The sequence below is a fragment of the Suricata suricatta genome, chromosome 4 (genome assembly GCF_006229205.1).
Source record: "Suricata suricatta isolate VVHF042 chromosome 4, meerkat_22Aug2017_6uvM2_HiC, whole genome shotgun sequence".
Taxonomy (NCBI): Eukaryota; Metazoa; Chordata; class Mammalia; order Carnivora; family Herpestidae; genus Suricata; species Suricata suricatta.
In genome coordinates this window covers 131774830-131789572 of record NC_043703.1, presented here as the reverse complement: position 1 = coordinate 131789572, position 14743 = coordinate 131774830, and the positions used below count along the sequence as shown (strand labels likewise).

At 37.5% G+C, this 14743-nt stretch overlaps 1 protein-coding gene across 4 annotated transcripts in view; it reads left to right on the top strand.

Annotated features, from left to right (window-relative positions):
• EML4 (EMAP like 4) overlaps window positions 1-14743 on the top strand; it is a 152368-nt gene that overhangs the window by 125164 nt on the left and 12461 nt on the right. For all 4 annotated transcript variants that reach the window (XM_029937878.1, XM_029937876.1, XM_029937880.1 and 1 more), the window contains 5 exons: window positions 1041-1166; window positions 1460-1591; window positions 2307-2374; window positions 9663-9751; window positions 11107-11204. In XM_029937878.1, coding sequence (XP_029793738.1) covers window positions 1041-1166; window positions 1460-1591; window positions 2307-2374; window positions 9663-9751; window positions 11107-11204 — 513 coding nt within the window. The remainder of the gene's footprint in view (window positions 1-1040; window positions 1167-1459; window positions 1592-2306; window positions 2375-9662; window positions 9752-11106; window positions 11205-14743) is intronic.

Genomic DNA, 14743 nt, shown 5'->3' with positions numbered 1-14743 from the left:
AGATAGACAAGTTGAAAGATTTCCTTCATCACAACTTTAAGTTCATTATGGAAATGCCACTTCCTTTACTATTTCTTTTTTTCCACAGATAACTTACATTCTTTGTAATCACAAGTAGTTTATTCCTCCCGTCACCATCAATTTAGATTACTTTAGAATTCAATTATTTGTGTCTTCCTTTATAAAAAAATTATATTATTTCAGGATCATTCCTTAGGCTTACTATATTATTAATAACACCATTCATGGAGAGTATACCATGTAATGCATTAAAGGAGATTGCTCTCCCAAGGAGTCCTATTAAGGTCAGTTATAATACTTCATAATATATTGCTTTTCAGTTAACTGAGAAATTGCACGTGTGCTATTCTTACATTTTCATCCTTACAACAATTAAGAATAGGTAAGGTATATATTATTATTTCCCCGTTTTATAGATAAATAAATTTGTCTTAGATTAGCTAAATGATGTACCTAAAGTAACATAACTGATAAATAATAAAACCAGACCACATTTTTTGTGTGGTCTAATGACACTTTTTCCTTTTTCCCCTGCTCCTAGCACTTAACTCTTGAGATTAAATAAAATATAAATATAAAAATTTACTAAAGCAGGGGCACCTGGGTGACTCAGTTGGTTAAGTGTCCAACTCTTGATTTCAGCTCACATAATGATCTCACAGTTTGTGGGATCGAGCCCTGCGTCGGGCTCTTCAGTGACATTGCAGAGCCTACTCGGAATTATCTCATTCTCTCTCTACCCCTCCCCAACTCACATGCTCATGTGCATGTTTTCTCTGTCTCTCAAAGTAAATAAATATTTTTTAAAAAATTGACTAAAGCAGAGAATGTTGATAATAGTGTATGATAACTTTTGTGTAATAAAATGTCATTAAATAACTTATTAGTATACTATTACCATATGACTTTCAGATTTGGAAATTTGTCGTTAACCGCATAATTGCTTACAACTATAAATGCAGTCTTTAGTAATTAATGCATGTTGTTATATATGGTGACTTTACAAATTTATCTTTTAGGTTCCTGATCAGTATGGAACAATCAGAGCTGTAGCAGAAGGAAAGGCCGATCAATTTTTAGTAGGCACATCACGAAACTTCATTTTACGGGGAACATTTAACGATGGCTTCCAAATAGAAGTACAGGTAAGATATATGATTTTAACCAGTTTTTTTTTAATGTTTATTTAAGAGAGGATTCATGAGCAGGGGACAGGCAGAGGTTGGGGGGCAGAAGATCTGAAGCAGGCTCCATGCTGACAGCAGAGAGCCTGATGTGGGCCTCGAACTCACTAACCATGAGATTATGACCTGAGCCAAAATTGGACACTTGACCAACGGAGCCACCCAGCTGCCCTGACGTATGATTTTAACCACAAACTGAATATTTTTTATGATACCCTTTGTTTCTTATAACAGTGTGTGCATTTCATTTTCAGGGTCATACAGATGAGCTTTGGGGTCTTGCCACACATCCCTTTAAAGATTTGCTCTTGACATGTGCTCAGGACAGACAGGTGTGCATGTGGAACTCAGTAGAACACAGGCTGGAATGGACCAGGCTCGTAGATGTGAGTAAAGCAAAATGTGATTATAATCTCCCCACAGAAACTCCCTAAACTGGCACTTGGGAGCAGCAAAGGAAAAAGGACTCAGAATTGGTTGAAACCAAGTGTATTTATATAGTTTAGTAAAGGGGATGAAATAAGGAGAGTTTAGTCACAACGTGTAATGTGAACCCACTCTAAATTAGCAAATTAGGGCAAAAAAAAGCTCAGCTTTTCTGTCAGTTTCAGAAAAGAGTCAAAAAGATTTCACATTTATGGAGCATGAATTGTTACAGAAATGTATGGGTCTCTGGTGGTGTTGCAGTTGGATTCTGTGTAAGCACTGCTCACTAACAGACTCTGCTGTCTTCTTTTTGAGTTGATCTCTCAGTCTGTTTTCTTCCTGCCCCACCCAGACATCCACCTCTTCTAGCCTAGGGGTGTACACATGTTCTTTGCAGACTAAAGAACTGTATACGTGTTTGTTATTAGCCTTACTGTTACACTGCCTAGCCACAAGCTGGCTGTCCTTTTCCCTCACCACTTTGCCCACATACCCTTCCTGCTCTGAAATTCTGTTACCTCCTATCCATGTGGTATTTTTCATCGGCTACAATGAAGTTGATCGGAATTCCATGATTATATGACACCAGTTATTTTCAGAGGTTTTTGCCACTATACCATCGATCTAGGGAGGCTTTCTCATGAACTCCCCAACAGCTGTCTGTCTCTCTTCTAGGAACCAGGACACTGTGCAGATTTTCATCCAAGTGGCACAGTGGTGGCCATAGGAACGCACTCAGGCAGGTAGGGTCTTGAAGGGAAATGTGAGCTGAGTAATCTTAAGTGGTGGGGTGTTTAACTGTTATTCAGGAATGTTCTCAATCTGATCTGGAGAATTAATCTTTTAAGTGGCATATGAATATGCTTGTCGCTCTTACCTCTGTGTATCCTCATTCAGTCATTCAGTAACTATGTACTGAGCACCTATCATTTGTTGGGACTTCTGAGGGCATTCAGACTACTTCAAAGTGCAAAAACAGAAATCCCTGCCCTTTTGGAGCCCATGTTTTAGTATGTGTGGGTGGACGCAGAATAAAAAATAAATACTATAATTAAGTTAGAAAATGAAGCCATGAAGGTGAGGATGGGGCATGGAGTATAGTAAGAGGGATTGGGAGGGGGTACAATTGCAAAATGATAGGGTGGTTAGGATAAGCCTCATTGAGAAGGGATGAATCTGCTGGTTTGATTCTCCTTGGTGGAACTTTCTATGGTGTCAGAAAATTTCTCTCCTCATTTTCTTTTAGGAAAGGGAATTGAAACTGAAATAACCCAATTGAGCTTTTATAAATTGTTTGCTTTTGTCATCCTGTCTTTTTTTAATGTTACACAGATAGATAGTAAAGGTTTATTTCCTGAAATTGTTACTAATTACTTACTTACATAGTACCTGTCCTTAATAGCCTTAATAAGTAGCATGTATTTATTATTTCTATGTTTTTGAGTCCTTTTTATTGCCTCTGCTAGTAAGAAGCTCTCATCACAACTAACTTTGTTAAATTTCTTTATTAAAGAGACAGAAAAAAATATGAGGTAAATTTCCAAAAGTTAAAGCCCCTAGAAAATGTGGAATGCTGATTTCTGATGAGGTGAAACTATCGTGAACACACTTACATAAATGCTTTTATATATCGAATCAGCCAGTTTATTTAATTCTAAAGTTAGTCATTTGGAGTTTTCTTTTTCGTATCAAATATAGACAGCTTTACTATCTCAGATTTCTCCAAAATGCATGTTGGTATTAGATGATTACTTCAACTTAGACAAGCATATGGCAGGTCGCTTTGTGGGTTTTGAAGAAAATTATTTTCTATTTTACAACAAAGTCTTAGACACGTAAGAAAACAACCTGAGCTATTAAGTATTAAACTTGTTTTCAGAAATCCACAAAGGAGTTCACTTCAAGATTTTTTGGGCAGCTGACCAAATATCACAGTTGCTGGAGTTAAGACCTTGTACTAAATTATTTTTATATATTTCTTTGAATTTTCACAAGAGTGCAACAAAATATTTATTAATGTCTCCACTGTACAACAGGAAACCAAGGCCCATAGAGCTTATCACTTGAAATTGAGCGAGGATTTGAACTCAGGTTCTAGATGGTTCCAAAGCTGATGTTTTTCTACTACTCCATCAATACTCCTTGACATGTACTTATGATGTTTGTAGCATTATTTAGAACTAAGTATTGTAAAGAAAGTTTACCTTTGAAGGTTAAATCACTGGCTCACAGATTTTAGAAACGTTTACAATTTATACAAAGGAATTAAATACTGAATAGAGTGTAGGGGGTAAAGGGATTTGAACCATTAAGACACACTACTTCATTCAGTGATTGGAGCAGGGTGTGTATGTGTGTGTACAATATTTTTTAAGGAATTTTAAAGGAAAGACTAATTTAAATACACTAAAGTTACTTTCTAAGATTTATGTAGCTGCAAAGTCATCATTAACAAGCTTAAAGTGAAAAGTCACTTAAGTGACTTAAACTAAAGCCATTCGTTTTCTCTTGGAGGTGTTAAGTAGAAAACACCGTATAAATGAGAGTGATGGAATAACTAAATAAAAAGTGGAGAATTATTTGGAATCTAGAAAAGAAGTTGTTATCCATGCTCATTCTATACATTATTTCTGTCTTTGGTTTCGCATGTAGTTAGATTCTATTGATATTGACTCCTGGAGAACTTACTCACTTATTTTTATTTTTTACATGGATCTGTGAATACCTGGCTGTAGTGTCTAAACTGAAAATTCTTCAGTGTAGCCATTCAGATTATCACTGACCCCTCAGCCCGAAAAAAAAATTCATACACTTAAGGCAAGGAATTTTATTAGTGTCCAAATTATTCATGACCCAGAAAAGGTGACGAGCAAAAGGTTTAAAGATCTTTTTATGTCCAAATCTAGAAATCTACTTCTTGGAATCAAGAAGCAAGCACAAGTGTAGATGAATTATTACAGTGATAAATAAAATTATCATTTAAAGTACTGTATTACTGGGGTGCCTGGGTGGCTCAGTCAGTTAAGTGTCCAACTTCAGCTCAGTATGGTACCAATACCCAGGTCTATATCAACTCAGGTCATGATATCACTGTTAATAAGTTCAAGCCCCACATCAGGCTCTGTACAGACAGCTCAGAGCCTGGAGCCTGCTTTGGATTCTGTGTGTGTGTGTGTGTGTGTGTGTGTGTGTGTGTGTGTGTGTGTGTGTATCTGTCTGTCTGTCTCTCTCTCTCTCTCTCTGCCCTTCCCCACTTGCTTGCTCTCTCTCAAAAATAAACATTAAAAAATGTTTTTAATAATGTATTACTATTACAATTTCTAAGGGAAAAAGAAATGAATAGCCTAAGTGGACATAGTTCTTTCTTAATGTGCTAATCCTCACATAATAAGGATCCTTTTTAACAGCTTTATTGAGGTGATATATGTATATATAACTCATAAAAGCCACCCATTTAAAGTATTATTATATTATTTGTGGCCAAATAATATTCAGTTGTATGGCTGTACCTTCATCAGGTAGTTGATATTTAACTTATTTCCACTCTTTAGCTACTATGATTGCTGCTATAAGCATTCATACACAAGTTTTTGTGTGGACGTATGTTTTCAATCCTCTTGAGCATATACTAAGGAGTAGAGTTGCTGGATCATGTGATAACTTTGTGTTTAACATTTTAATGAACAACCAAGTTGTTTTTCACAATAGCTACATCATTTTACAGTTCTACCAGCAAAGTATGAGATCCGGCTTCCCCACATGTCATTGTCTATATTTTGATTATAGCCGTCCTAGTGGGTATGAAATGTTTTTTTGTTGTGGTTTTGCCTTGCATTTCTCTGATGGCTAATGATGTTGAGTATCTTTGTTATAGACTTATTGGCCACTTGTATAGCTTCTGTAGAGAAAGGACTATTCAAATCCTGTGTCAAATTTTGAATTGGTTTGTCTTTCTATTGTTGATTATCAGATACATGATTTGCAAATATTTGCTCTTGATCCAAGAGCTGTCTTTTCACATTCTTAATGGTAGCATTTATGACATAAAAGTATTAAAGTTTTATAAGGTCCAGTTGATTTTTGTTTCTTAGTCATAAGCCTTTACTCCTTTGTTTTCTCCTAAGAACTTTATAGTTTTAGCTCTTTAGGTCTTTTGATTCATCTTGAGTTGATCTTCGTGGATGGTGTAAGGTAGATCTCCAGCTTTATTCTTTTACATGTAGGTATCCAGTTGTTAGAGCAACATTTCTCCTGCTGAATGATACTGATACCCTTGTTGAAAATCCGTTGACCATAAATCTACTTGTTTCCATCTGGACTCTGAATAGTATTCCCTTGATTCCATTGATTCCAGTATGTGCATCCTGGTGGCAGCACCACAGCCTTGATTATTGTAGCTTTGTCTTTCTGAGGTTGTTTTGGCTATTCAGGATGTTTTGAATTTCCACATGAATTTTAAGATCAGTTTTATCTGTTTCTGCAAAGAAGCTTGCTGGCCTTTTGATAGGAATTTTTTTTAGTAGGGGGAATGTCAATGTCTTAACAATACTAAGTCTTTTAATCTATGAACAGATGTTTTTACATTTATGTAGATCTTCACTTTCTTTCAAAAATGTTTGTTTTTATTTTAAATTCCAGTTAACATACAATGTAATATTAGTTTTAGGTGGAGGTGCCTGGGTGGCTCCTTGAAGCGCCCGACCTCAGCTCAGGTCATAATCTCACAGTTCCTTAGTTCAAGCCTCACATCGGGCTCTGTGCTGGTAGCTCAGCCTGGAGCCTGCTTCCAATTCTCTCTCACCTCTCTCCCCCCCCTGCCCTTCCCCTGCTCATGTTCCCTCTCTTTCTTTTTCAAAAAGGTAATAATTTTTTAAGACATTTTAAAAAATAGTAGTTTCGGGTGTACAATGTAGTGATTCAACACTTCCATGCAACACCCCGATGCTCCTCACAACAAGTAGGCTCTAATCCCCATCACCTATTTCACTCATCCCCTCTGGTAACCATCAGTTTGTTCTCTGTAGTTAAGAATCTGTTTCTTGGTTTGCCCCTCTCATTTTTCCCTTTGCTCATTTGTTTCATTTCTTAAATTCCACATGAGTGAATTCACATGGTATTTGTCTTTCACTGATTGACTTACTTCATTTAATGTTATGTCCTCTAGAGGTCTGTCCATGTTATTGCAAATGGTAAGATCTAATTCTTATTTATGGCAGATGGATATTACCACACTGTGTCTTTTTCTTAAATTTGGGTTTCTGGTTTTTTGGATTTTTTTTGGATTTTTTTGTTTTTTTAGTTTATTTATTTTTGAGACAGAGAAGAGAGCAAGAGAACATGCATGAGCAGGGAAAGACCAGCAGGAAAGAGGGAGAGAGAATCCCAAGCAGGCTTCAAGCTGTTGGTGCACAGCCTGACGTGAAGCTCAGTCTCACAAACCCATGAGATCATGACCTGAGCCAAAACCAAGAATCAGCCACTAACTGACTGAGCCACCCAGGCACCCCTAAAATTTGGGTTTCTTGATAGGGTTTAAAGTTTTTCATAGACGTAACATTATATGTAAACCTGAACTATTATGAATTTAAAAGTTTATAATCTCTGAATTATTGGTAAAACTACATCTGCTTGATTTTTCCAAGACCCCTTTGATTTTCCTTCCTTTTTGTGTTTTTTGAAACCAGTTTTTCAAAGGCATTTCTTAATCTTTTCACCACCTCTAGGCCTCGGGAATCACAGATACCATCCCATCAGGATGTCAGGTCTATATCAACTCAGAATTCTCCAAGTAGCTTTCACAGAACTTTACTCTTGTCTTGGATTGAACACAGTTCTATTTCCAAACCAACATACAGTATTTAAGGAATGGGTTTTTCCCATAGTCATTTTATAGGCTGGTTAATAGAGGTGAGACACCCAGAATTAGAGAAATCAATAGACCTGAAGTGGTAATACGGTGAATAAAAAACAAGGATTAAAGTTGAAAATTGTTTCAAAGAAAGAAATCCACAAAATTGAGTCCATATATAGAACAATTATGTTCTGTACATAGTAATGTATAACATAGGTGGAAAGGGGAGTGGACAGACTGAGAGAAGTGACTTCAGAGAACATCCCAGAAGTTCTTCTAGTCTGCAGTGACAGTGACAGCTTTGACAAGGAAGCTGACAAGCTGGGAAGGTGAGCCCGGTTAATGGGCAGGTAAAGAATTTAGTTGACCTGGAATCACAAAACCCTAGACCTGGATAAACTCAAGTGATGTGGCTCAGCTCCTCAATTTTGATGGTGACTGTAACTTTGGCAAGCCAGCAACGCAGCTGACTAAGTTCTTGTTACCTAAACAGTGGAATCCAAACTTGTTAGGCTGGCCTTAAAAAAAATAAATTCTTTTTAATGTTTGTTTATTTTTGAGAGAGAGAGACAGAGTACGAGCAAGGGAGGGGCAGAGAGAGAGGGAGACACAGAATCGGAAGCAGGCTCCAGGCTCTGAGCTAGCTGTCAGCACAGAGCCCAATGCGGGGCTCAAACCCATTAATTGTGAGATCATGACCTGAGCTGAAGTTGGCCTCCCAAACAACTGAGCCACCCAGGCGCCCCAAACATTTTTAATTAGAGAGGTATTTCACCAATAGGTAAAGAGTTGGGATATTTCATTTTCTACCATTCATTTTTAGCTATATAGTTTTTCATTTTCTACCTTGTGTACATCAACATGTTAAGCACCATCGCTAAACTTTTTTTTTTTAATTCTTCCATGCCATTTCCTCTTTCCTAAGTAGTATTTCTTTTCATCTGAAGGGGAAATGGTTTATTTCCAGGTATTAGTTTTAAGGCTTCAAAATTATAAGGAATTGTCATGATTTCCATAATGGCTTATTTTAGTGGATTTTTCCCATCTTAAAAACAAAACTTGCTGCTCTTCTATTCAGTTACATGAGGTTAAGATGGCATTTTATTTTTCTAGTATTGCTCCATTCTCTCCACCCCAAACATTTCTTTCTATACACTGCACTATTTAATTCTTGCTAAAACTTGGCTTTTGTTATGTTCCATAGTCATGTTATATTAGTTTATTCATTCTCCATATATTTATTTAGTGACTGATGTGAGCCAGGCAATGCTCAACTCTAAATTCCTCCAACTCCTGTGTGTGCTGTCTGTACCCTGCCCTCCTCTTACTAATCCAGGCTCTAGTTGTCTGTCCTTAGTTCCAGTGTTTGCTTTATGCCTCATATCTTGCCATGCTTTTCTGAAAAAGATAAAACGATTTGATAACTCATTTATTATATAGTTGAATTTAAGTCACTATTTTACCACCTAACGTCTTTTACACTTTGACTTTTCCTGTAAATGTGAATGAAAAACTATCTTTGAAAGAATTCAGAGCTGCGTGCACGTGTGGAGTTACTGGAGGGACAGAGCGCCCCCTGCTGATTCCTTTGAAATCACACCAAATGAATGGCCCTCTCCCCCTCCCACCTCATAGTGTCTGTGCTCTGTTCTGTCTCCATAGCTGTGCCCTTTCACTCTTCCTGATTAAACTGCCTGTACCTTTTTCCCTCAGCGTTCAGCTCAACCTGTCTACATCCTTCCTAAAGGTTTTCCTGTGTCCCCTATCATTCATTTCCCTTCTGTGAGTTCCTCTGTTGTATATGGTCACCATCACTGAGATTGGCACTTAGTTGTTCTTTGTTTCAACTGGCTCTTTTCTTTTACCCGTATCAAGTATAATTTTGAAGAAAATTGATCCTGTCATCTTAACTTTCTGTTTAGATGGTACCTAGCAAAGAGATACAGTTGGCATTCAATGAATACCTAAGTAGAAATGAGAACACGCCTAGGCCCACATATTTATATTGTATTTAGCAACATTTTGCAAAATGAGTTCATCCTTCATTATAAAGTGGAAACATGTATTCATGTCATACTTCTGGGCATTGTTAAAATTTTTTAAAAGGGAAAAAAAAGTCAGCAATTTTTTCTCTGTAAGTGCTAACATCTGAAGAAAGTTTGATTTTTACTTCTTAACAGGTGGTTTGTTCTGGATGCAGAAACCAGAGATCTAGTTTCTATCCACACAGATGGGAATGAACAGCTCTCTGTGATGCGCTACTCAGTAGGTAGGCAGATTTACCCCCTTCCTGGCATTCACAGCATTTCTCTGAAATTGCATATTTTCACTTCCAATACAACTAAGTACTTTTTTTTCTACTCTCAAGACTTGTTAAGTATTGAATATGTTTCACCCAACATCATATTAAATTCTGCTGCAGGAGACTGCAAAAGAACTTCTAAAGTTAAACAACATTATATAAATCATCAAAATTAGAATGAACTGTTACAACTACTTTTGTAATTGAAAGCAGAATATAGTACAGTCAAATCCTACTTTAGGGGAATTACACATACTAAGAATTTTGAATAGGTATTAGGCTGACTGTTAAATCTATTTAGCAACCTGTAAGAAAATATAAAAAGTTATAGTAATGTTCAGAATACGCACTATGATAGAACCTATTCAGATTCTTTAAAATCTAGTTACATTGTTATTGGCTACATAGTAGTGACTGGTTTTGTTAATTAGATAAAATACTCAGCAGCTCATTGTAAGAAATTGATAAATTCATTTTGCCTTGTTTGAAAAATTTTTAACACCTTATTCAAAATGTTAATTATGTTTTCACAGTTTTCCAATTCCTTTTCCCCATTATTAATCTGGTTTTGATTCATATCATTTTTCCCTGGAGTTAGTGTGAGTGACATTTGCTTATATTTGAAAATCTATGCCACTAGTTCTTGGCTCAGTGTGGGATCCAAAAGATCTTTTTAATTGCTTCTAAGTTGTTTAAAGGAAGCAAAGAATACTGTTCTCTGAGTTGAACATGGAAGGAAAAGTATTTGCTTCAAGCTATAAGCCTGGCAAGTTATCTTACAGCAGAAAAGGTATTCTGTTTGGTTTGGCTTCTTTAGTCTATACTAGCAGATTACTGCAACTGTAGCAGTTAAAAATCCAAAGGTCAGTTGGACTTTATTGACCATCTGTTAAGTGGTAAGAACAATAGAAGAGACCATGAAAGAAGAGAACATAGTCCCTACCCAAGAGACTGTAGTTGGGGAAGTCATATATGCTCAGCTGAAATGAGCAGTTGTACCCTCAGCTTTGAGTACTGTGTACCTAGACCCATAAGAACAGGTTAACCTCCCTGGGGCCATATTGTAGCTAGCTAGAAGATGAGGCTAAGGTCCAAGGCCTGTGAGTATCTCCAAAAAAATGACTATCTCCAAAAATAACTATCTCAAGTGTGCTTAGTCAAGGCAGGATTTATTCACCAGATGCCAAATACCAGTTAAAATCAATGAGATTTAGCAACATTTGTTAAAAAAAAAAAAAAAAAGCTTTTAGTACAGGTCCATAGCAGCAAATAAATCCGTCAGTATATTTCTCTAGTTAACACTTTTTCCTGTCTCATTCTAGATGGCACCCTCCTGGCTGTAGGATCTCATGACAACTTTATTTACCTCTATGTAGTCTCAGAAAATGGAAGAAAATATAGCAGATATGGAAAGTGCACTGTAAGTGGTTGAAGTAAAGTAAGCTGTAAAATTGTTGGAAAATTTTACTTCTGTTAAAAAGTTAAATGTTTATGTTAATGTTTCCATTATTTTCTTTCACTGATTTAGACTTTAATCTCACTCTTTGAAAACGGAGATTACTTGACAGCAGAATAATTCAGTTCCCTGTGTGCTTTAGAAATATTTCTTCTTTTGGGGAGCCTGCGTGGCTTAGTTGGTTAACCATCCAGCTCTTGATTTCAGCTCAGGTCATGATCTCACGGTTGTGAGGTCGAGCTCCATGTTGGGCTCTGTGCTGAGCATGGAACCTGCGTAAGATTCTCTCCCTCTCCTGCCCCTCTACCCTGCTCACATGCTCAATTTTTCTCTCTCTCTCTCTCCTCCCACCCACCCTATCTCTCAAAAAAAAAAAGCTTTCTCCTTTTGATGGGAGTTTAACACTTCTTTTTGACTAAATTTAAGGCAATTTCTTAAATCATAGCTCTGTCCATAGAAAACCCTTAGAATAATAACACTTTTTAAAATGGAGTAAGTTAGAAATGAAAGTAATCTCACTTTTAATCCCGGTGTTCCACATTCTTGGCCACCCCCAGTACCCTGCAGTTTCCTGTGTCACCTCTCTTACCACTAAAAGTAATTTATTTAGAGATATGTCTGCATTAAGAGAGTTAACAGAAGCATATTTTCTTTAATTTGTTGTCCTGATTGACTAGGTAGCTTATCATTGTAAGGTAATGATTCAGTTTAGTTCTGTAGATATACTGAGTACTTACCTTATGGCAGTATTCTGCTAATTTAAGAAATGTTCTAGACACCAGGAATATAGATAGGGTTTTTGTTTCTTGTCTTCAGAAAGTATACATTTGAGCTGAGGGCAAGATAAGAAAGGCAGGTGGTATAGTGTCGTGGTCAAGGGCAGAGGTTTGGGATTCAGACCACCTAGATTTGAATTCTTATGTCACCACTTATGAGCCAGAATGACCTTGGGCAAGTTACTTAAACCTGTTTCAATTTTCTCATCTCTGAAATGAGGATAATAGCAGTTTTCTACTTCACTGGATTAAAATAATACGTTATCAAGTACTTTAAATAGTGCTTGGCAAATAATAGGTACTCAGTATGTGGTAACTATTATTTTTACAGAAAATGAGGTAGCATGGTGTGTATGTTAGGAAATTAGGGTTTCTAACCCTAATAGGGCGCCTGGGTGGCTCAGTCAGTTGAGCGTCCAACTTTGGCTCAGGTCATGATCTCACGGATTGTGGGTTGGAGTCCCGCATCAGGCTCTGTGCTGACCGCTATGCTGGCTCAGAGCCTGGAGCCTGTTTCAGATTCTTTCTCTCTCTGCCCCTCCCCTGTTCACACTCTGTCTCTCAAAAATGAAAAATTTTTAAAATAAAAAAAAAATTTTTTTTAAGATTAAAAAAAAACAAAGTTGATGATTTAGTGATTGGTGACCACACAGATCACAAAATAGTTTTAGGGAGATAAAAGAAGTTGTTTTTTGAAGCATATACATAAGCAAAACCCATTTACTGTTCAAAGAAGAGACTTGCTGCAAGTATTTACTTTGTGCATGTGCACCTAAAACCAGCCTATAAACAGTCTATAAGCACCCTCAAAGTCTTAGAATTTATCCAAAATAACTTTTTTACCTGACAACAATTATGAGTCATTACCCAGTAATTTATTGAAATCTCTTTTATTTTTATCTTAATATTTGTGATGTGGCACACTAGAGAAATGCCTCTTTATGCCACATGAGTAAATGAAATGCTCCACTGAAAGGAATTCCTGAGGTTCGCCCCCCCAGGCACCAAGTTTTAACCTTAGCCTTAAAAAAAAAAAGTCCATGTCTTAGTAAAGAGAGTATATCAATTATAATTTAATTGTGGAATCATATAAAATTTTCCAGGGAGCCTGATATAGCACACACTTGGCTCAGCTCTCGTTGTACTGATGTAGAGATTGAGTTTCAGAGAAGCTAAAGGACTTGGCCTTGGTTGCATCTTGACGTGGTGGCAAACCTGGGGTGGGAACCCTCTTCTCTTACTAGAGCAGACAAGTTGATACTACCGTTCGAGCCTGTAATGAGAGGCTCTGCTCCTCTACTTTTTTAACTCTCTTCTGTTTTGTACTTTGCTTCCAGCTGTCGCTTCTCCTTGCTGTCTGCTTCCACCAGCTGGTGTTACAGGTTCATGTTAACTGCTTTTATCTGGTGTCTGTTAGGGCAGCAGAAAGAACGGAGCTAATGCTGGTTTCGCCACTTAATAGATGGCAACTTTAGGCAAGTCAGTTAACTTCTCTGAGTCTTATCTCGATTTTGTTGTTATCTTAAAATTGGACGTTTTAATGGTTCCTACTATATAGGATTGTGAAGGTTAGGAACTACTCTCCCAGTTGCAAATACAAATGCTGTTTTTTAATTCAATTCCAATATTTTCCTATTATTAGTCAACATTTTAAGTAACCAGCATAACTGCAGAAGCATATTTAGAAATTTTAGAGAATGTCTCTCTAATAAATTAACCAAGCAGTTGGAGCCTGTCCCTCTTGATGGCATCACTTTTGTGGAAATGTCAGTAGAGTAGGTGACTGGTACCAAGAACACCAAGAAGCACTTCTCAGTAAAAGGCGGCTAACTGATCGTGTGTGAGTTCCTCATCAGTAGCTTGCTTGACCAGGTTGTGACAGGCCAAGACCTTGCTCACAGTCATGAGCTAAGAAACAAAGACCCATTTTAGAGACATGGACTTACATCATGCAAGTTCTCCAAAGCTGGTTTGTAAAATACCAGTTTACAAGAGCTGTAACTGATAAGGACTGAATCCTAGTTTCCTCTGGCCAACCAGGCTTCCTCTCCATAAGCAGGCTGCAGGAAACCAACTCATAATCAGAGGCTAGTTTATTCATTTAAAATAAGGTCTATAAATGCCAAGGTGACAAGACATGTGTCATCAGAAAGTAGAGAGCAAGCTTGGCACCTGCATCCCCAGCAGGTCAGTAGCTGCCCCTGGAACTGGTCCTGTTTCAGGTCCCTCTACCCTTGACCTTACGTGGTACCGTCCACATTTGCCTCTGTGGCTCTCTCTGTGTGCTGACCACCTTCCCGCCACCACCTGAATAACACTTGTTGTGGACAGATTCATACGTGCAGTCAGGTTGTACTCTAGACTTGCTGGCCTTGGACCTATTAGGACTCTTACTTCTTTGCCCTTTTCTGCCGTGACTTATTTGATATTAATTCTAAATATCAAATTCCCACCGCAGCTTCCATAAACAAACAAAATTTGTTCTTCCATTTATTGAAATTTACTTGCTGTTATGTAGCAAATATACCGCCTCAAACACCTTAAGTTTGTTTCTACACATAGCCAGTCCTGGGACTTCTGTTTCAAGGAACCCTAGTGATCTTCTAGGAAATCATCTGCTCTTCATGAGCCTGACCTCTCAGGGGTGGCTGAGGGATAGAGAGGAAGACATAGAATGGAGTCCTCCTGGGGCGCCTGGGTGGTTCAGTTAGGTAAGCATCCCACTCC